The sequence below is a fragment of the Trachypithecus francoisi genome, unplaced genomic scaffold, assembly GCF_009764315.1.
Source record: "Trachypithecus francoisi isolate TF-2019V2 unplaced genomic scaffold, Tfra_2.0 Lachesis_group14, whole genome shotgun sequence".
Taxonomy (NCBI): Eukaryota; Metazoa; Chordata; class Mammalia; order Primates; family Cercopithecidae; genus Trachypithecus; species Trachypithecus francoisi.
This window is the reverse complement of record NW_022681459.1, coordinates 56,355,973-56,379,339: the sequence shown is the minus strand read 5'-3', so window position 1 is coordinate 56,379,339 and position 23,367 is coordinate 56,355,973. Positions and strand designations below refer to the sequence as shown.

General features: G+C 43.7%; 1 protein-coding gene across 1 annotated transcript in view; it reads left to right on the top strand.

Annotated features, from left to right (window-relative positions):
- Window positions 1-5,773: 5,773 nt before the first annotated feature.
- ATXN10 (ataxin 10) overlaps window positions 5,774-23,367 on the top strand; it is a 180,907-nt gene continuing 163,313 nt past the window's right edge. Inside the window, exon 1 of the mRNA XM_033233607.1 lies at window positions 5,774-6,205. Within this exon, the coding sequence (XP_033089498.1) occupies window positions 6,090-6,205 (116 nt within the window). The 5' untranslated portion in view covers window positions 5,774-6,089. The remainder of the gene's footprint in view (window positions 6,206-23,367) is intronic.

Genomic DNA, 23,367 nt, shown 5'->3' with positions numbered 1-23,367 from the left:
CAAATGAAAAAAAAAAAAAGGTTTAAAGAGATGATTACTTGTCCAAGTTGAGGTGCTAAGAGATAAAAGAGGGATTCACATCACCGAGGTCTGACTCTAGAGCTCATGTTCTTTACCAGAGGTTGGCAAACCTTTTCTAAAAAGAGCCATACAGTTAATATTGTAGGCTTTGGAGGCCATACAGTCTCTGTAACAAGTCAACTCTGCCACTTTAGTGCCAAAGTAGCCATAGACAATATGTAAATGAATGACTATGACAGTTTCTAACACAATTTTATTTATGAAAATAGGTGGCAGGAAGAGTTTGGCTCACAGGTGACAGTTTGCCAATCCCTGCTCTGAACAAGTACACTACTCTTTTTTTCTCCTTTTTCTCAATCTCCAGAGTTTTCCATTCAACAGATATTGATAGCATTGCTTCTAAGCACAGGGCTGGGATGAAGATGAGAAAATCCCTGCCTTGAGGGACCTGGGATGTGGAAGAGGACGGCATGAACACACATCTTTTTTTTTTTTTTTTTTTTTTGAGACGGAGTCTCGCTCTGCTGCCCAGGCTGGAGTGCAGTGGCCGGATCTCAGCTCACTGCAAGCTCTGCCTCCCGGGTTCATGCCATTCTCCTGCCTCAGCCTCCCGAGGAGCTGGGACTACAGGCGCCCGCCACCTCGCCCGGCTAGTTTTTTGCATTTTTAGTAGAGACAGGGTTTCACCATGTTAGCCAGGATGGTCTCGATCTCCTGACCTCGTGATCCGCCCGTCTCGGCCTCCCAAAGTGCTGGGATTACAGGCTTGAGCCACCGCGCCCGGCCTATGAACACACATCTATAGCAGAGGCTGACTATGGAAAGTCAGTGCCAAAAGAGAGGCACAGGCTGACCAGAGATTCTCCTGATGAATACATGAGATCTTGTGGAGTTGGTGATATATGACAAGAGCTTTCTAGCAAGAGCATCATAGGCAGAGATGCTAAGAAGGAAGTTTCCAAGAGAAGAGCCAGCACAAGCACACATTTTTCTATCCACCTGCATTTATCTTCTATTCTGTCTCTCTTTTTTTTTCTTTTTCTTTTTTTTTTTCTGAGACGGAGTCTCACTCTGTTGCCCAGGCTGGAGTGCAGTGGCACGATCTCAGTTCACTGCAAGCTCCATCTCCCAGGTTCACACCATTCTCCTGCCTCAGTCTCCCGAGTAGCTGGGACTACAGGCGCCTGACACCATGCCCAGCTAATTTTTTTGTATTTTTAGTAGAACGGGGTTTCACCGTGTTAGCCAGGATCGTCTTGATCTCCTGACCTCATGATCCACCCGCCTTGGCCTCCGAAAGTGCTGAGATTACAGGTGTGAGCCACCATGCCCGGCCTTATCTTTTATTCTCTTTACCAGTATTCACTTACTTTCTCTCTCTTTTCCTTGCCAAAATCATATACACTTTGGTCCAAATCTGTTTTTGCCTCACACTTCACCTACTTTCTTGTCTCATTTTCTTTTTTGTCTTCCTTTTCTTTTCTTTGTATTTACTTCTTTCTTGATTACTGAGTCATTGCTGATTCAATTCTTCTGCAGTGGGCTCAAGATACAAATTTATATCACAAATTTTGTTTGAAGTTGAATTCACGTACATCAACATGGTGGCATGTTCATCAGGTTTGTCTAAGTCAAACAGCTATACAACATTAAAAATGTCATTTAGCCCTAGTGAAATATTAACTTGGTTCTGTCAATTAAGTCAAGGTTGAAATCCTCTAGTCGATTTTGGGCAGTCAATAATATCCACTGTTTGACCAGTTTAATTTCCTTTAGTTTCTCTTATGCATATTTCTACTTTTTGTCTGTCCTGTTAATCTCTCTCTCTTTTACTCTTCTCCCTTATAATTTTTTTCTCCTTTTTCCATCAGCCTCCTTTTCTGTACTTTTTGGATTATTGCACTTCTTCTAGAGGCATACGATCTCCTTTTTGCTTTCTGCAGATATATGTATCTGCAGAAATATATATATATATATATAATGTATATAAAATAAATAAATAAATATATTTTTGTATATTTCTTGCTCTGTCACCCAGGCTGGAGTATAATGGCATGCTCTCAGCTCACTGCAACCTCTGCCTCCGGGGCTCAAGTGATTCTCCTGCCTCAGCCTCCTGAGTAGCTGGGATTACAGGTGCCTGCCACCATGCCTAGCTAATTTTTTTCTGTATTTTTAGTAGAGATGGGGGTTTCACCCTGTTGGCCAGGCTGGTCTCGAACTGCTGACCTCAGGTGATCTGCCTGCCTCCGCCTCCCAAAGTGCTGGGATTACAGGCATGAGCAGATGTGAGCCACCGCACCTGGCCTCTGCTGATATAGTCAAAAAGATTCTTTGTTCATTAATTCAACCTTTATTGAGCAATTGCCACATAGTAGGTCTTTTTCTAGGTGCTGGCTGGAGATACAAAAATAACCAAAAGAGACAAAAATCTCTACCCTTGTGGAGCTTACATTCTAGTAGTAAGTGAAGTGGATAAGTAACAATAAACCAAATAGAAAAGTAAGTTATATAATATGTCAAGTATTAAGTGCTACGTGGAAAATTCCTGGGGATCAGGAATTTGGGTAGCCTGTTACAATTTTAAATAGATTGATCAGGAAGGTCATTAAAAGATCATTTGAACAGGTAGTTGAAGGAAATAAGGAAGCAAGTCATGGAATATTTGTGAGGAGTTGTTCTATGTAAAACAACAACAACAACAACAACAACAACAAAACACACAAGCATATACAAAGTCCTAAGGCAGGAGGGTACTTTTCTTGGTGGAGTTGTGGGGTAAAAAAAAAGGAAAAAATAAACCTTATCTGAGGAATATGAACTCCTTTAAATGATCAAGCCTAGAGAAGCATTGGAATGAAACAGCAAATCATGTCACTCCTTGAGCTAAATACCTCTTTTTAAAAAGAATTATTATTATTTTTAGAGACAGAGTCTCACTCTATTACCCAGGCTGGAGTGCAGTGGTGTGGTAATAGCTCACTGAAGCCTTCAACTTCTGGGCTCAATGAATCCTCCGCTTTCAGCCTCTGGAGTAGCTGGGACTATTGCCATGCACTACCATGCCTAATTTTTAAAAAACTTTTTCGTAGAAATGGGGTCTTACACTATGTTGTACAGGCTAGTCTCAAACTCCTGGGCTCCAGCAATCCTCCTGCCTCAGCCACCCAAAGCTCTGAGACTACAGTGCTTTGGCCCAATTACCTCTTGAAGCCACATTCTATTTGGGCTCTAGACTGATGTCAACTAGCCACAAAATGGCATACAACCTATTCAACATTGTACAGCCAATCACTAACCAACATTGTTTCTTAAACCAATGAGAATTCATGACAAACAAACTTTTAAATCACCCTCTCTCCTGATTCGTCCTGTTTTCTTTAAAAAGTTGAGCTTCTCTTTTGTTCTCCAGGGCACTCCCCGAGGCAACTTGGATGTGTGTCCTGGGCTGCAGTGCTCATGTTGGCCCAAATAAACTCTTTATATTGATTTTACCTCAGCTTCTTCCTTTTAAGTAGACAGAGGACAATAAGGAGATCAGTATGGCTGAAGCGCAATGGAAGAGGAAGAGGCTAGCAGATGTGATTCGAGCCCGCAGGGGCTGGGGGTGACGGCGAAGGGGCGGGCAGGTCATTTAGGGGCTTTTCTATTGGAAGAACTTGGCTTTTACTCTGAGTGAAATGGAAATCCCTTAAAGGGTTTTGGGCAGAGTTAAATGTTGACATATTTTTTAAAGGATCTATAACATAGGGAAGCAAGTGCAGAGGCCAAAAGACCAATCAGGAATATATTGCAATATTCCAGGCAAGAAGTATGCATATTATGGGGAATGTTTTTCTGGGAATGTTGTTACATTTGAGGATAAGAAAACTAAAGGTCAGGTTTTGTTTTTTTTTTTTTTTTTTTTGAGATGGAGTCTCTCTCTGTTGCCCAGGCTGGAGTGCAGTGGTATGATCTCAGTTCATTGCAACCTCTGCCTCTCAGGTTCAAGCAATTCCCTTGTCTCAGCCTCCCAAATAGCTGGGACTACAGGTACCCACCATCATGCCCGGCTAATTTTTATATTTTTAGTAGAAATGGGGTTTTGCCATGTTGGCCAGACTGGTCTTGAACTCCTGACCTCAAGTGATCTGCCCGCCTCGGCCTCCCAAAGTGCTGGGATTACAGATGTGAGCCACTGCATCTGGCCTAAAGTTCAGGATTTTGGTGCATAATAAGTACATTTTACCATCCTGTGCTTCTCAAGGGAAAATTAAAGAGATTTTACCCTGCTAGCTTAAGGATTGTTAAACATTTTGCATTGTCTCGAGCATTGCTATTAATAAGTGATCTAATACCTGGCACATAGCACACAGCAATATTCATGGAATGAATATATACTCAATTACACGGGTAAACTGAATGACAATATCAAGTAACTTGCTTGTGCGGCAGCATTCATTTCCTTCCTTCCTTCCTTTTTTTTTTGATACAGGGTATCATTCTGCCACCCAGGCTGGAGCACAGTAGTGTGATCACAGCTCTCACTGTAGACTCGACCTCCTGGGCTCAAGCAATCCTCCTGCCTTGGCCACCCAAAGTGCTGGGATTACAGGCATTAACCACCATGCCCCACCGGGATTCACTTCTTCTGCATATTCTGGTGGTGTTTATTGTATCTTTACATTTTATTTAGCAAAGAATGTTAAAAGTACCATATTATAAACACACTCCTACCCTCCAAGCAGAATGTAGAGGTCCCACAGCAATTTGTACAGTTATAGCAGTTCACAACTATATTCAGTTATGTTTGCTTCTCTCCTTCTCAATAGTCTGTGAAGTTCCTTCAGGTTTGGAACTATCTTTTATTGATCTTTATATCTCCAGCACCTAGCACAGGGCTTAGCAACAATTTTTGTTGAAAGAAAGTATACACGCTGTAATAAAGGGCAGCGGAAAGAAAATATGTGATCAACACCAGCTAGAGAAGCCTTGTCTGATTCCTGTGAAATATATTCATTTCCCTTAGGAAAAAAACAATTCTGACCCTCTTGCTATGTAACTTAGCTTCTTGACTTAGAACGGTATTTTAAACCTTTGAGGAGCTGGAGCAATGTATCCTCGCCCGAGGCTGAGTGCCTGGTAAGTGGTCAGGTATTGGTCAGCAATGATCAGTAAATACTGGGAAGTGAGTTTTCAGGGTCTGAGACTTGCAAGCTGGTGACAGACCGCTCCAGCTTCCAGTGGGCCCGCGTGGGGGCACTGATCAATCCACTTGAGCGGTGGGATCAAGGTCGTCAGCCTTAGAAGGGGGAGCCTCTGCCCGGCCTTCTTCGTTCCCGTGCCCCTCAGACAGCGTCTCCTCCAAAAAGGGTCCCCTCCACCCAGAATCTCCTCCCCTGGGGGAGACCCCTCTGTCTGGGGCCCCTCCCATAGGAGGGCCCTTCTTCCTCAGGGTGAACCTCTGTCCCGGATACTCGCTCCCAAGACCGAGACCCTGTTACGGCTCAACCCCCTACAGGCCCCTTACCCCCCGGATCCCTTCCCCTGGGGGAGACCCCTCTGTCCGCGGGCCCCCTCCCATAGGACGCGCCCCTCTTCCTCGGGGTGAACCCCTGTCCCCAATACCCGCTCCCAGGACTGAGACCCTGTTACGGCCCTATCAACACGGGCCCCCTCCCAACACGGGGCCCTTCCCCCCGGCGTCCCCTCCCCCCGGCGTCCCCTCCCCTCGGAGGAGCCCCGTCTGCGATGCCTCCCAGTCAATCACCCCTAGCATCCCTCTCCGCCCTCACCCAGAACTTCCGCCGCGCCCCCTCCCCTCAGGCGGGACTTCCGCCGGCGCCCCCTCCCCCGCGGCGCCGTCCCCTCCTCCCGCCTGAGGCGAGTCTGGGCTCGGCCTCCAGCTCTCCGGCGCGGCGCAGCTTCTGGGCAGCGTGGGCTGCAGCGTCGGCGGCGGTTAGGGTTGTGTAGGGCGAGGCCTCTCCCTTCCTCCTCGCCATCTTACTCCTCCCTCCTCGCCATCCTCCCCCTCCCTCCTCCTCGCCTTCCTCCTCCTCGTCAGGCTTGGCCAAGCTGTGAGCGGCAAGATGGCGGCGCCCAGGCCGCCGCCTGCCAGGCTGTCGGGCATCATGGTGCCGGCACCCATCCAGGACCTGGAGGCCCTGCGCGCGCTCACGGCGCTCTTCAAAGAGCAGCGGAACCGGTAACGGGCCCGGCTGGGGGTCTGCCCCGGGCAGGGGAGGGCGGCCGGGACTCCCACGGCGGCCCCGGCCTGGGCCCAGGCGCCGCCCCCTCCTCGCTGGAGACGCGGAGGGCGAGGCCTGCGCGGGCGGCCCGAGCGCCACCCAGGCCTCCCGACTCCCAGGCACCGCCTCGTGCTTGTGGGTCCCCGCGGGGTCTGGGGCGGGCCCCCGCTCCCCCACCGCAGCCCGTCCGGGTGCGAAGCCGCGACGCCGGGAGCCCTTGCCGCGGCTTGCGGGTGCTGTTGACCCAACACACGCTTAGGCCGCCCCTGTCATGTGCGAGGGCTGCGCCAGGCCCTGGCTGCAAGACCCACACGGCCCCCAGAGTCATAAAGCGTGTATTTTAGCGGGAGAGACGCCTGTTACGGACGCGGGAATTGGGCAGTTGCGGGGATGCCAGTTTCTAAGCATGGAGTGGGATTGGCACTCCTTTCTCCTCGGCGTTAAAGCCCAGGCTGCACCATCCCCCCTGGGAGCAGCGCTCTGTGCAGTGTGGAAGAGCAGGGGCCTGGAGAGACCAGTCCAGTCCTGATGCCACTGAGGGGCGAGATAGCCAGGCAAAAAGAGAAGGTGCCCAGGAGTCAACAGTTGTGGATTTGGTTCCTGGCCTTGCAAGCTGCGTGTTACTGTGCAGTTTCTCCAAGCCTTAGAATTCTTGTCTAAAAATGGGACTGTAATACACAGCTTAGTTGCTGGATTGTATAGAGGAATAAATGAAATAAAGCATGTGAAAATATAAAATGTGCATAACACTCAGTCAATGCTTGTTTGATCTTGTTCTATCGGGGCCTCAGTTTTCTTGTCTGTTTAATGGGAGTAAAGTTGAACAGTACCTCCCTGGTGATAGTGTCATAAGGATTAAATGAGATATAATGCATATTAAATCCTTAGGACATACCTGTACATAGCACTAAATGTAGCTGATATTATCACTTAACACATTGGTAGTTCCCCATGTATCAGCTATTGTGCTAGGTGATGGGGTGGCAAAATGGAAAGTCCTTGCTCTCTCCTGTACTAGTATGTACAAGATAACTACAGCTGTTGGGGGTATGTATGTACAAAGAGCAGAGGGAACATTGAAGAAAGACTTGGGTTGGCCTAGGTGATCACTATTCCTCTCTTTAAACTAGACACCTGGTCTGAGCACTTCCTTTACCTCAAATCACTTGGGGCAATGTGGAGCTGCTGAAAGAACGCTATTAATAAAAGTCCCTGGTACTGCTCCATGGGCCTTTGGGGGAGATGTATTTATTGATATAATGCTTAGGCATTTCTGTACCATGATGGATCTTGCTTTTAGTTCATAACCCAGTCATCAACCATTTATTGAGCACCTACTATGAAACAGATTTTTTTGTTAGGGGCTGAGGGTACAAAGATGAATGATGTGATTCCTTTTATCAAGCATGTTTGGGAAATTGCTAAATAAACACATTTTAAATGGAAATCAATACAAGAGGTGGTGGCACAGGAGAACATGTGGATCCGTTGGAAGATTGGTGAGCGAGGAAAGGCTTTTTTTTTTTTTTTTTTTTTGAGACGGAGTCTCACTCTGTCGCCCAGGCTGGAGTGCAGTGGCTTGGTCTTGGCCCACTGCACGCTCTGCCTTCCGGGTTTACACCATTCTCCTGCCTCAGCCTCCCAAGTAGCTGGGACTACAGGCGCCCGTCCCCAGGCCCGGCTAATTTTTTGTGTTTTTTAGTAGAGACGGGGTTTCACCACCTTAGCCAGGATGGTCTTGATCTCCTGACCTCGTGATCCGCCCACCTCAGCCTCCCAAAGTGCTGGGATTACAGGCGTGAGCCACCGTGCCCGGCTCAGGAAAGGCTTTTTAAGATTATTTCAGGTGCTGGATTATAGATGAGAGGACTAGAAGGAACAGTGTCTGCAAAGGGGCCATATGTTAATTTTGCAAAACCGATGAGACAAGTAAAGTAACATAGATTAGGTTTCTCGTACAGAGGAGACATTTATTCAAACATCAGTTCCCTTTTTATAACTTGGAGAAAATCCAAGCCCCTGAGCTAGTTTAGAAGGCCTTTCTTGATTCTGTCTCTTGTGAGGGAAGAAGTTACAGAGAACCATTGATGGTTTTTGTCAAGGGAGTGGCATGGTAATAATCTACCTGTTAGATCTTCCTGGCCACCTCCGCGTCCATTGTGGGGAATAAATGAGAGAGGATGAAGCTAGCGATAGCGGGGATCTTTAAGGAGTGGGAGCAGAAGCCCATGTGAAAGAGAAAAGTGCCTAAATTAGGACATTGTCTGTGGGGATGAGTAGAATAAATACTGAGAGATATAAGGTTGAATGGACAGGACTCAGGGACCAATTGGATTGTTGGGGGGAGAATGAGGAAATGAGGATGCTTCCCAGCTTTCATCTGAGTTCTGGGGCAGTGTCCTTCTTCCAGGCAGAGATTGGAAACCAGGAAAGGTGAACTGATGTGCAGGTCCTGGCATGGAAAGACACAGTTGTGTGGTGGGGCAGAGAACTCATGATCAGGGTTTATAAGGACAGGCTTCTGGTCCTGGTTCTGTCACTGCTTCTCTTTGTCTTTGGACCAGTCATAAGGGTGTTGTGGGGCTGGGCCCAGACTCCCGCTCCTCTGAGAGGATCCCTCCAGTTCTGATGCTCAGGGAGCCAGTGTTTGTCCTTGGAGGTCTCCTCTTGAGAGAGGGCATAGGGCTGTTGTCTAGTATGAACAGGAACACAGATGGACCCAGGGGAAGGATCGGCCAAGGTGTTAGAAGGTGGACGAGACAAAAAGCCAAGCACAATGAGTCCTCAGTGTAGCAAATAGAAAACAGCAGACAAAAAGCAAAAACGGCGAGGAAGGTAATTAAGAGATTCTTCTTCTTTGGTGGAATACATTATTTCTCTAGGATTCCATTTTGTGTTTGAAGAATCATAGACATAATGTAGTTGGTGGTCCTTCTGAACTCTTCCATGCTACAAAACAAACTTCTGTCTTTGGTAGCCTGAGTAGTAGAAGTGTCATGCAGTGGAAAGAGCAGTGGCTTTGGAACCATGGAGACCTAGATACGAATCCTGGCTTAGTCTCTGTAGACTTCCTGTTTCTTGTCGTGAAAATGAGATGATGGCAGCCACTTTGAGGGATTATTTTGAGGAGCTGTAATATTGTATGTGTAGCATAGTGGTTTATGCATCGTAAATGCCAGTTATTTAGGGCCTATTATTAAAATATAGCAAGGGTATATGACCACGAATCCATTTGTGTTGAATCTCCTGTCTTATCAAAACCAAAAATTGAAGCTATTTCAGGAAGACGGTTCTAATTTTGGAGTTTCCAGAGAAAGGGATCTCAGGATCTCATTACGATGTTAGCAACCCGCAAGGGAAAAGAAATTCTTACATCCCATTGTGGTGATTTTCAATATGTTCACAAATTCTTTGATACCCTGACCTTCTCAAGAGGAGGAGGTTAATTCTCTTCTCCTTGAGTGTGGACTGAACTTAGTGACTTGCTTGTGGAGAGTAGAATATGGCAGAAGTGATAGTGTGCGACTTCTCGGACTAGGTCATAAAAAGCATCGTAGTTTCCGCTTTGCTAGCTCTTTCTTGGATCGCCCACTCGGACAAAGCCAGCTGCCATGTCAGGAGGACACTCAAGCATCCATATGCAGAGAGCTGTGTGGTGAGGAGCTGAGGCCTCCTTCGAACAGCCATGTGATAAACCACCTTGGAAGCAGGTCCTCTGAGCTCCAGTCACATCCTCAACCAAGTGTGCAAACTTGTGAGGCACTCTAAGCTGCTCAGATCTATGTGAGATCATAAATGTTGTTGGTTTAAAATGCTAAATTTTGGGCTCATTTGCTATATAGCAATACATCATTAGTACATAAGTCTACATTCTCCATGGCTTGTATTAAATGCATTCTGTAACCCACTTCTTAAACAGTGTCTTGGTCACTAAAATTACTGAAACATATTGCTTATGGTCATATAGTATCAATATTGAGATATTCCTCAGCTGTTTCTTCTCTGTGTGAGATAATTCTTTTTTCTTACATTTGTTTTATACTTTTTGCTTAATGTAGATACCAGTGTATTTCACATTTGTTTAACAAGTGATTTATCTTGCTGTGAGTCTTTGCAAGTCATGTTAAATTCTTTCTGAGCAAGTAAGACAAATACATTTAAAATTCTATTTTAGTTGCTCCTTTAGTTATTTTTCTTTTTCTTTCAAGACAGGGTCTCACTTTGTCATCCAGGCTGGAGTGCATTGTTTTTAGAGAAGGGGGTCTCACTATGTTGCCTTGGCTGGTCTTGAACTCCTGGCCTCAAGTGATCCTCCTGCCTCGGCCTCCCAAAGTGTTGGTATTACAGGCATGAGCCACTGTGCCTGGCTAGTTGCCTTTATGATGCATCTCTGAGGCATCTCCAGACCCCACAAAGGGTAGAGCCAGGTGAGATGGGTTGTCATACTCCATCTGTGCTATTAATTAAGTAGCCACTAGCTACACACAGCTACTTAATTAATTGAAAATAAGTAAAATTAATGTTCATTTCCTTAGTTGCATTAGCCATATTTTTTAATTTTTAATTTTTTTTTTTTTTTTTGAGACAGAGTTTCGCTCTTGTTACCCAGGTTGGAGTGCAATGGCGCGATCTCGACTCACTGCAATCTTCGCCTCCCGGGTTCAAGTGAGTCACTTGCCTCAGTTTCCTGAGTAGCTGGGATTACAGGCATGCACCACCACACGTGGCTAATTTTGTATTTTTAATAGAGATGGGGTTTCTCCATGTTGGTCAGGCTGGTCTGAAACTCCTGACCTCAGGTGATCCGCCTGCCGCGACCTCCCAAAATGCTGGGATTAAAGGCATAAGCCACCGTGCCCAGCTCCTTATTATTATTTTTTTAGAGATAGAGTCTCACTCTGTTGCCCAAGCTGGTGTGCAGTGCCACGATCATAGTTCACTACATCCTCGACTTCCTGGGCTCAAGCAATCCTCCTGCCTCCTTCCCCAGTAGCTGGGACTACAGGTGTACACCACCATGCCCAGCTAATTTTTTTTGTTTATTTTTTGTAGAGATGAGGTCTCAGTATTTGCCCACGTTGGCATTAGCCATATTTTAAGTGCTCAGTGGCCACATGTGATTGTGACAGCACAGATAGAGAATATTTCTATCATCACAGAAAGTTCTGGAAATAGTGCTCTTCTGTAATATGTTTTCTTATTAGAGAATAGTGGGGGGAGACTGTGTTCTGATTCTTGAGTATTCTTGAAATAATGGAACATTTGGATACTGCTTTCTATAAATTCATCTCATATTTAAACTGATAACCTCATTGGTCGTCCAGTTGATAAGCTTCTTTTTCTTTTTGAGACCGAGTCTTGCTCTGTCACCCAGGCTGGAGTACAGTGGCGCAATCTTGGCTCACTGCAAGCTCCGCCTCCCAGGTTCACGCCATTCTCCTACCTCAGCCTCCCAAGTAGCTGGGACTACAGGCACCCACCACCACGCCCGGCGGGCTCTACTACTGTACTAAAAATTTTTAATATTTTTAGTAGAGACGGGGTTTCACTGTGTTAGTCAGGATGGTCTCGATCTCTTGACCTCGTGATCCACCCACCTTGGCCTCCCAAAGTGCTGGGATTACAGGCGTGAGCCACCCCGGCCAAGCTCTTGAATAAAGTGGGCACCTCATATTCACTGTATGCCTGGCATCTAGCATACAGTTGAGAGTGGCAGACTCTTAACAGTTTCTTGTGGAGTTGCTATTTCTGTAAGTTATTACTCATTGTGCTTGCTTGGTCTTTTTCTTAGTCATGTAGACAGTAATTTTTTTTTTTTTCAGCTTCTATCAGTATAGCTCATTTTTTTCTCTTTAATCTGCTTAGACAAAATGAGGTTTTTGTTGGTGTTTAATTTAAAAATTAAACAATAAATTCAGGCCAAAAGATCTTTAAAAAAAAAAATGAAAAGGCAAGTCCTGGACTTAGAGAAGTATTTAAAATATATATGATAAAGAAGTTGTTTTAGAATGTATAAAGTACTCCTACAACTCAATAAAAAAGACTCCTACAACTCAATTTAAAAATAGGGCAAAATTTTTTTTTTTGAAAAAAGAAATATAAAGGCCAATAAGCTTATGATAAAGTGCTCCAAATCGTTAATCATTAGGGAAATGGCAGTTAAAACTGCAGTGAGAGACTACTGCACACTGTTTAGGACGGCTATTATCCAAAACATGGAAAAGAACAAGTATTGTTGAGGATGTGGGGAAATGGGAACCCTTGTGTGTTGCTAGTGGACATGTAAAATGGTGCCGCCACTATGGAAAATAGTGGGTCCTCAAAAAGCTAAACATGGAATATGACCAAACAGTTTTACTATTAGGTATATGCCTGAAGAAAATGAAAAAGGACAAATATTGTATGATTCTGCGTTTATGAAATACCTAGAAGAGACAAACCTGTAGAGACAGAAAGTAGATTAGAGGTTACTAGGATTTGGAGAGAGGGGAAATGGGGAGTTATTGCTTCATGTTGACAGAGTTTCTATTTGGGTGTTAAAAAAATTTTGGAAGTAGAGGTGATAGTTGTACAACATTGTGAATATAATTAAAGCCACTGAACTGTAGACTTAAAATGAGCAAAATGACAAATTTTATGTTTTATATATGTATTTTACCACAGTTAAAAAAATTAATAGGCCGGGCGCGGTGGCTCAAGCCTGTAATCCCAGCACTTTGGGAGGCCAAGATGGGCGGATCACGAGGTCAGGAGATCGAGACCATCCTGGCTAACACGGTGAAACCCCGTCTCTACTAAAAAATACAAAAAACTAGCCGGGTGAGGTGGCGGGCGCCTGTAGTCCCAGCTACTCGGGAGGCTGAGGCAGGAGAATGGCGTGAACCCGGGAGGCGGAGCTTGCAGTGAGCTGCGATCCGGCCACAGCACTCCAGCCTGGGCGAAAGAGCGAGACTCCGTCTCAAAAAAAAAAAAAAAAAAAAAAATTAATAATGCAATGTACCAAAATCTGTTTAATTGTACACTTTAAGTGGGTGACTTGTGTGCCACGTGAACCCTATTTCAATAGTGCTGTTACGAACAAAAGCATAAGAAGATACCTCTGTATCGCTGTTACAACGGCTACAATGAAAATGACTGACACTGAATTTTGGTGGGCATGTGAAGTTATATATTTATGATTTTTAAAAAGTCACATTGTTTGGAGTGGAGGGGAGGTGTTTAAAATGTGAACTCCTCCTTCACTGCTATTTTTGTTTCATAATAAAATACCCTTTTATGTATCTTTTTCCCTACTCAGTAGTGCCTTTCTTGAAGGGAGGGACTTTATGGTGTTTCTTAGCAGGGTGCCTGGCCCATTTTGGGTACTCTGTAAATGTTGAACTGAACTAAGTAGAGCAATGAGGAGCCAGTACCTCCAGTGAGCCAATCAGTAATTACTCAGATTACTAAAATGCTATTGATTAGTTTACCATGTAATTCATTCATTGAATCACACCACACATGATATATGTAAGATCTGTACTTAGTGCTGCAGCTGCGATTGATATGATAAAATGAACTATGTGTAGCTTACTTTGAACTACTAACATAGGAGTAGCTCTAATACTATTAAGTTATTAAATTTAATAAATTTGTAATTTGTTAAAAATGTATATTTGTAATTTATATTTACAAAATAAATTTGTAAATTTGTAAATATAAATGCCTTAAGCCTTCATCCTTTGCTTATACACACTCCCCGTTTTCCCTCAAGGTTGAATTATCATTTCACTTCCTTTTGAAAGCTGTTTCTGACCTCCCCTGTATTCCCTTGGCACTCTGTGCTTACCTCTTACAAAGAACTTCACATGGAGTGTTACAATCACTTAATTACCTACCAGTCTCACTAGAGTGAGAGCAGTCCGAGGGCAGGATTCTTATTTGCCTCTGTTTTCAGTACCAACTTTCAGACCTGCCACACAGTGAGCATTCAATACTATTTTTATTGTTTTCTTGAACACCTAATTTTCTTGAGCCATGAGAGAGAAAATGAGAGCGTAGAAGAAAGACTTTAATTAGGAGGTGACGGGAAAGGTTAACTATGACAGATGACTGATTTCAAGGGGTAAAAAATGACTTGGTATTGTTACTTGCTTGTATAAATATGTTGACTAACCTTCATAAAGAAAGTGAATGGATGAAGCACTTTAGAGGTCAACATACCACAGAAGTAAAAAATAAACCTATCCGTCTGTGTATTTACACGCACGTGGGTTTTCCCCGGACATTACTGAACCTCCAGCCAGCAAGTGTCTTTAACTGCACCAAAACACACAAAAACCCAAAAAACAAAAACCCACACGAGTCATCAGCTTGGCTAAGGATGCCATATGGCGTTTTGACTCAACCATGATTCAGCTCAACTTTGTTGAGAGAGAACATCAATTAAGTTACACTATAAAAAGCACATTTTAGAGTGTGATGGCAATTTCCTTTATTTTTACCTATGCCATGAGCTGGAATGCCACATGGAATTGTTTGGTAAGGTGTTCTGACTCAGTTTCAAAATACAGAAGTGGTCAGTGTGAGCCACGTCTTGCATTCAATTATCTTAAATGCATGAAGTAGACAGGAAAGAGTTTGAGCCAGCCAATCAAAATAAATAAGGTTAGGATTGTGACCACCAGTACCCTCAGAGCAGAGTTTCTCAGCTCTTTCATTCTTCCAGTCTTTTGTAGTGGTCACTGGACCCAAGGGCTTGGTCACTGGACTGTGGGCAAGGACACCCAAAAGCAAAGGAATGGTGGGACTACCGCTAGGGCGCCCTGGGCCCTCTGATGGCCACAAGCTTAGAGAAGTTATTAGAATTAAAAAGATGATCTATAAATGAGGGATACTCTTTCATGATAGCTGTTGAGGAGTTTGTGTACTGCTTAGAACAGTCCCTGGCACCTAACAGACACAGTTTAAGTGTTAGCATTATTGTTGTTGGTGTCATTGTCATCATCATCATCAATGAGAATATTATAAAACTATGAAAAGACATTTAAAAAGACTTAAATGGTAAGATACACCATTGTATTATAGGAAACCTCAATGACAAAGACATCAATACTTCCTAAATTGACGTATGGATTCAATGCCATTCATAATAAAACTGCAGCAGGGTTTTTGCTAGAAATTCACAAACTGATTTTCTAAGTTATATGAGAAACTCCTAGGTTTTCTCTTACTCTCTGAACTCTCATCCCTTTAAGGAGTGCAGTGGTGCTATCACAGTGCCACCATGCCCCACTAATTAAAAAAATTTTTTGGCCGGGCGCGGTGGCTCAAGCCTGTAATCCCAGCACTTTGGGAGGCCGAGACGGGCGGATCACGAGGTCAGGAGATCGAGACCATCCTGGCTAACACGGTGAAACCCTGTCTCTACTAAAAAATACAAAAAGCTAGCCGGGCGAGGTGGCGGGCGCCTGTAGTCCCAGCTACTCGGGAGGCTGAGGCAGGAGAATGGCGTAAACCCGGGAGGCGGAGCTTGCAGTGAGCTGAGATCCGGCCACCGCACTCCAGCCCGGGCGACAGAGCGAGACTCTGTCTCAAAAAAAAAAAAAAAAAAAAAACATTTTTTTTGTAAAGATTAGGTCTCACTATGTTTCCCAGGCTGGTCTTGAACTCCTGGGCTCAAGCGATCCTCCACCTCAGCCTCCCATAGTGTTGAGATTACAGGTGTGAGCCACTGTGCCTGACACCCTTAAAGGTTTTTACATGAATCCTTTTCTGACTCCCCAGTTCTTAAGATCCTTTTCTGTGCCCTCAGCAAAATTCCCTGTATCCTGAACTTCTGTGAACACCCATTCATCTTCTTGATCTAAATGAAATATGACTCTGAGGACATGCCTTTCCCAGGGTTCTTGAAAGTGGCAGGCTGTTTTCTGTCCTGCACTCAGTATAATGCTTGGCTCAAAGGTACGGTAGTTCACCGTGATTGTCATTGCTGCTTTCAGACCTTTTTTCCTCCATAGACCACTCCAACTTTTAATCTCATGACATCAGGGTATCACTTGTTCAGTCACTATTGTAGTTGAGAGACCTGTGGGTCAGTCTACCTCATTCCTTGAAGAGTTTAGCCCTGGGTTCACTTTTCACTCTTACTTCTCCTGTCTTAAATCTCAGTTATTTCATTGTTTACATAGATTATTTTCATTATCCTGACCTCGAATTTCTTTGACTTTCTCTCAGTGAGCTTGACCTCCATTCCATCTCAGCCACCCACTGCCATACCTTACCTAGACTTTATCCATAACTGTAGCTGCCTTCTCCCACAATCTCAAGAGTCCCAATCCCTGTTTTATCTTTTTTTAGGGCCCCTGCTCCATCAAGTCTTTAACCTCACCAGGACCTACAATCTTTTGACCCTATTTCCTATTTACTACTCCTTTTGTTCTTCATTCCCCTTCTTAATGTTCGCATTCCCATCTTGATCTGGCTTAGATCCATGGATGAGTAATAAGCATTTCTTTTTTTATGTACATCCTCAACTCCCCTGCCTCCTCTCTAAACTTTGTTATGTTTGCCTGGTAAAACTCCAGCTCTGGTCAAATCCAACTTGTTTCCTTTGTGCCAGCACCCAAATAGCTGAACACGGCTAGAGAAAAACGTACAGCCGTGCAGACTGCTCTCACTTTAACTTGCTGATGACTCACTAAGGTGGCCCGTAGTGCTACCTGTCAGTCCCGATGTTTGCCCTGGTCCCTTGACTCTCCTGCTCCCCGAGTCAGATATTTCATGCCCCACTCTCTTCAAACCTCTATCCCCTCATCCTCACTCTCAGCTATTTCCTGAAAAAGAGGAGCAACTAGCAGATAATTTCCAGGAACTCTCATCACCCTCTCTGTCCACCTACTTGTATATGCCCATAACCTGCCTTTGCTTCTGTTCTGAGGATGAGCGGTCTTGCTCTGAATGTAAGTTCCCCTTGGGTTTGCACTAAATTCCATTGCCTTTTGCACGTATTGCTCCAGCAGTCTTCTTCCCCCCACCGCCGTAGAAATAATCAGTTTTACCCTTTCTATTGGATTGCACTCATCAGTTTATAGATCTGCTGTAACTTTTCCCATCCTAAGAAAAATCTCTTCCTCCATTTCCCTGAGTGATAATCCTTCTTGGATCTCAGAATTCAGTCCTCAGACCGCTTCTTTTTTCTGCCTATATTTACTCTCACAGTATTCTCACTCAATCTTGTGGCTTTAATAACTTCCGTTTGCTGGTGACTAACATTTTTCTTTAGCTGGACTTTTTTTTTTTTGAGATAGGGTCTTGTTCCATCATCCAGGCTGGAATGCAGGGGCACGACCTGCAGCCTTGACCTCCCAGGCATAAGCAGTTCTCCTGTCCCAGCCTCTCTTGTAGCTGAGACTACAGGGATCCACCACCACACCTGGCTATTTTTAAAAAATTTTTTTGTAGAGATAGGGTCTTACCATGTTGCCCAGTCTAGTCTTGAACTCCTGGGCTTAAGGGATCCTCCTGCCTTGGCCTCCCAAAGTGCTGGGATTACAGGCATGAGCCACCACACCCAGCTTAGCTAGACTTCTCTCCTGAACGCTAGACTTGTTTATTCACCTGACTGTTTCACATTCTACTTGTATTTCTCCTGATCCTCTCATCCACCAGATATCCTCAGAGTACTCTTCTTTGTTTCTGCAAACAATAAATACATCTTTCGGTTTATGTCTCAGGCTGAAGTTTTGGTGTCACCCTTCACTCCCCTTTTTTAGACACCTTCATAAGAATCCATCATCAAGTCCTATTGGCTCTATCTTTAAAATATCCAGAATTTGATTTCTATTTACCATTTCTGCTGCTTTCCCTCTGCTCCAAAAACAGCCTCCTAACTGGTCTCCTGCTGTCTTCTCTTTCTCCCTTTAAGAGTGATTCTTTACAAAGCAGCCAAAGAGATCCTTTTAACACGTAAGTCAGATGATGTCACCCCTCTGCTCAGAACTTTCCGTGGGCCGGGCGCTGAGGCCAGGAGTTTGAGACCAGCCTGGCCAACATGGTGAAACCCCATCTCTATTAAAAATACAAAAATTTGCTGGGCATGGTGGCACATGCCTGTAATTCTACCTACTTGGGAGGCTGAGGCATGAGAATCGCTTTAACCTGGGAGGCGGGGGTTGCAGTGAGCTGAGATCCTGCCTCTGCACTCCAGCCTGGGCAACAGAGCAACTCTCAAAAGCAAAACAAAACAAAGAACCTTCCATGGCTTCACATCAGGATAAAAGCCAGCGTCCTTCCATGGTCTGCTGTGCCTGTGCAGGGTAGCTCTGTCTTCTCTCTCCGAGTCTCACTTCTCTTTCTTTTTCTCACTGGGGTTCATTGAAGCCAGCTCTGACTTCCCCGTGAGGTGCTCTGCATGCCTTTGCCTCTAGTCCAAGCTCTTCTCCCAGGAGGATGCATAGTTGGCTCCCTCACCTTTTTTGGATCTGTGCTCAAATACTACTTTTAAAATAAGGTTTAAATAATGTCTTATATGCAAAATCTCTCTCTAAGAATATAAAGACATTCTCTGTATATTTTCTTCCAAAGCCTTCCAATTTTGTCTTCCGTATATTCCTAAATCCACCTGGAGTTACTTTTTGGGTAGTGTAAGTGAGGATCCAATTCAGTTTTTTTTTCTTGGAGATTAACAGTTGTTACAACGCGTCTTCGAGCACAGTCCATCTTCCCCAGGTGTTTAATGCTGTTGGATGCCATTTACCAAGTTACCATGTATACACAGTTCTGCTCTTGGGCTGTCTATTCTATTCCAGTGGTTGATTTTCTGCCTCTGTGCTAATTTCACCTTTTCTTAGCTTCTCTTTCTTTTCTTTTCATGTTTTTTAGAGACAAGGTCTTGCTGTGTCACCCGGGCCAGAGTACAGTGTTGTGATCATAGCTCACTACAGCCTTGAACTCCTGGGTTCAAGCAGTCCTGCCTCAGGCTCCTGAATAGCTGGGACTATGAGGCACAGACCGTCAAGCCTAGCTAATTAAAACAAGTTTTTTTTTTTTTTTTTTGTAGGTACAGGGTTTTGCTATGTTAGGCAGATTCTTGAACTCCTGGCTTCTGCCTCTCAAAGCACTGGAATTAATAGGCATGAACCACTGTGCCTGGCCTTCTTAGTTCCTTTCATTTAGCACAGTGCATTTGTTCTGATGAAAGATGAATTTTGAATGTGATGAGGACGGTGGGAAAGAGGAAGTGTGTGGGTTTTGAGGAGTGGGGAGAGGACTGGTATGTTTGGAGCCCTTTAAAGCAGGGGTTGCCAAACTATGGCCAGATCTGGCCCACTACCTGTTTGTTTTATGACCCACGAGTTTAGAATGGTTTTTTACATTTTTAAATGGTTGGGGAAGTAATAAAATTTTATGACACATGAAAATTATATGAATTTAAAATTTTAGTTTTCACAAACAGTTTCATTAGACCCCAGCCACGTTCACTTGTTTAGGTGTTTCCCGTGGCTGTGTTTGTCCACTGGGGGAGTCGAGAGTGTGACAGAGGCTGTTTGGCCATCAGAGCTGGAAATACTCACTTTCTGACCCTTTACGGAAGAAGTTTGTGACCCTGAAAAATGGATTGGTCTGAATTGTCAGGACAGCTTCAGAATCCTGGATGTGACAGAAGAGGAGAGAAGAGTATAAAAAGAAGTTTGAGTTCTGCACAGATTTCACAATTTTACCTTAGGCTGTTTGTGGCAGGAGATACAAATGTTTTTATTTTCTGTTGTTGTTCAATCCTGCCCAGTCAAATCAGCAAGATTTATGGTTTTAAATAACAACCAGTGGTTGTTATTTTAATCTCTGAACTTTTGAGTATTTTAATAGTTTTTCTCACTGTCAGTTGTTAAACTACTCTAAACCACATATGCCAGTTTTTAAGTAAATCTAAGGTATTAGAATAAATCTTTTAACAAGTATGAAGGTCTTAGTTGTAGCATTACAATCACTAGCATGTAGCTTTTTTTTTCAGTAGGAGGCCCCACCTGATGATTTAACTGTAAAATGTGAGTACATACAGTATATTGGACCTATCTAACCTGTTACAAATAATCACAGGTAGTTTTCTTTAATTTTACTCAAACAGGACTTGCCAAGATTAAACCCTATAGATCTGTTCAAACTTGAAGGAAATGAAATTCCACCTTTTGTATAATTCTAAGGATTTTTTTGGTTCTGTACTGTAACATTTCATTTATACATTGTCTTCAGGGTATGCATTCCTTTCTAATAGGAATGTCTAATGGTTGAATTTTAATTGTTCTTGTAAGTACTTTCTGCCTTCTGTGAATGAAGTAGTTAAGCTTTTTAAAGTCTCTGTATTTTTTGTTTGGTTAAAGCAGAAATGACAGCAGTTATTAATAATGTTTGTAATATTGGAGTGATCTTTACTATTTCAGTGTCATTAATCATTACACATATTTAGCAGCATTGTCTTGACAGTGAACATAGATTTTGCAGACGAGAGTACACTAGGACTACTCTGGATCTGTAATGCCAGATAGTTTTCTTTCAAGGCTGTAGAGAAGGTAGAGATGTATAGAAGAGTTAAATGCTTTCATAATATTTACTGTTATTGAATAAAAGCCTCTTTGTTGATGTATTATATTGTATAAAAATATGGTGAATAGAAGCTATAGCTATTTATTGTATGACTCTAGAGGAAGAGTTTTACTGCCACCTTTTATAAAAGGAAACAGACATCTAAAACATGTTATTTGCTCTTAAGAAATTTAAACTACAGTTAATTGGGTTACAACTCCTCCGAGACCCGCAAGCTTATTCACTGTATCATTTAATGGGAAAGGAGAAATTCGATGTTTGCTTGATAGCAATCATAAAGTATCTACATGATATTCACATCTTAAAATCTGACAAGTTTTTAAGTTTCTGAGTTGAGATTATATGGATTTCTTAATGGGAAAGGGAGAGGTGAGCTGATGACTCAGTTTCCCCTTCTTTCAGTTGCTGACTCAAAGAGCACTGATTTCACTGCCTGTGTCAGGCCTGATGCCTGGCTCTGAGCACAAGCTCTATAAGTGCTTGGATTACATAGCAAAGTTGTGATGCAGTCAGGGGCCACTTTTGAGTGTGTGAACAGTCTCATCACTGTTTAAAACTTGAACAAATTCAATTAGTGGGTGCCAATTCTGGGCCGTAGAGATATAGAAAAGAATAAGATAGTCTCTATTTTTCAAGGACTTAACAGTCTAGCTGGGGAGATAGGATAAGTAAATATTATTGGATGTGGACAAGTTATTCCAGTCTTATGAACAGAGCTCCAGGGCGACATAGAGGGAGCCTGTCTGTCTGGAAAAGTGGAGGAGTTTCACCAGGTCTGTGAGTTTTCCAAAGGTTTAAAAGGAGACGCAGGCCGGGTGCAGTGGCTCACGCCTGTAATCCCAGCACTTTGAGAGGCCGAGGCGGGCGGATCACGAGGTCAGGAGATTCAGACCAGCCTGGCCAACATGGTGAAACTCTGTCTCTACTAAAATACAAAAAATTTAGCCGGGCGTGGTGGCATGCACTTGTAGTCCCAGCTACTCGGGAGGCTGAGGCAGAATAATCGGTTGAACCCGGGAGGCGGAGGTTGCAGTGAGCTGAGATCATGCCACTGCACTCCAGCCCGGGCAACAGAGCAAGACTCCATCTCAAAAAAAAAAGGAGATGCAAATTTCTCCCAGGCAGAGGATTGGGAGATTTGGAGAGGACTTTCTTCTGGTGGTGAGATATGTTTGAGCAAAGACAGAAGATTGGCGAAATCGGGAGTTTTTAGGAATCCATGGTGTACAACCTGGGGAGAACATATGACAGTGATCACAGCCCCACTTTATTTTTTCTTTATACCACAAACGCGAATTATTGTGTGCCAAATAGATGCTGTCATGATTACTCTTTAGTCGCTATTAATAGTTATTTGGATTTCAGGAATCTTTTGGTTGGCCTTAGCTCAGTTAAATGCTTTTCATTTCGTTAAAATTATTATAAATGCATGGTGCATATATAACAAATTAACATGTAGCACTGGGAATTATTGACAGCATAGTTTATGAACTTAATATTCTGTGGTCGGGATATCATTTTTCACGTTTTCTTTAAGAATATTGCTTTTCTTCTATCTTGTTTAGTCTGTACCATAGTTTGATTCCAAAGCTTCTGCTGTGCTAGATACCGATTTTGAGTAAAACAGATGTTAAGACTGTGAGGAATGACTTCAGGGAAGACCATTCACAGGGGAAAGAGGGTTCCCATGTGAGAGGCAGACAGCAAAGTGTCAGGTGAAAGAAATAATTTTCGCTGCTTTCTTACAGCTGTAAATACACATACCTAGTCATCTTAGTAGGAAAAGAGAGGCGTCATTGAAGCTTATTCAAGTTGCAGTGCTCTACTTTTATTTGACTGTAATATTAAATAATAAATGGCTTCAAAACTTCATGCAGATGGGGCAGATAGAGGTGATTAGATTTGTTCTTTGTCCTAGAAGTTGTGATCAGCCTTAGCATTCTTCATAGTGTTTTAAACTCCTGGGTATTTTCTTAGCTTATTAGTGTCTACAATATATTTGGTACTCCTTAAAGTTACCTTAAGAGTGTTAGTGAATCGGCTGGGTGTGGTGGCTCACACCTGTAATCCCAGCACTTTGAGAGGCCGAGGTAGGCAGATCACGAGATCAGGAGTTCGAGACCAGCCTGGCCAATATGGTGAAACCCTGTCTCTACTAAAAATACAAAAATCATCTGGGTGTGGTGGCGTGTGCCTATAGTCCCAGCTACTCGGGAGGCTGAGGCAGAAGAATCACTTGAACCCGGGAGGCGGAGCTTGCAGTGAGCTGAGATTGTGCCACTGCAACTCCAGCCTGGGTGACAGAGCAAAACTCCGTCTCAAAAAAAAAACAAAAAAACAAAAAGTGTTAGTGAATATTCTTCTTATGGCAATGTTGTCACTACAAATGGCTTATATGCTGGTTTCATACAGTTTATTGAGGCGGGATTAGTGCTGTACCCTTGAATTTTCATTTTATAATTTGGTCACTCAGTTGCCGAGACACTGAGTCAGAGTTTCATTATCTACACTCAGAGGGCTGACTGGGGGAGACATAGAT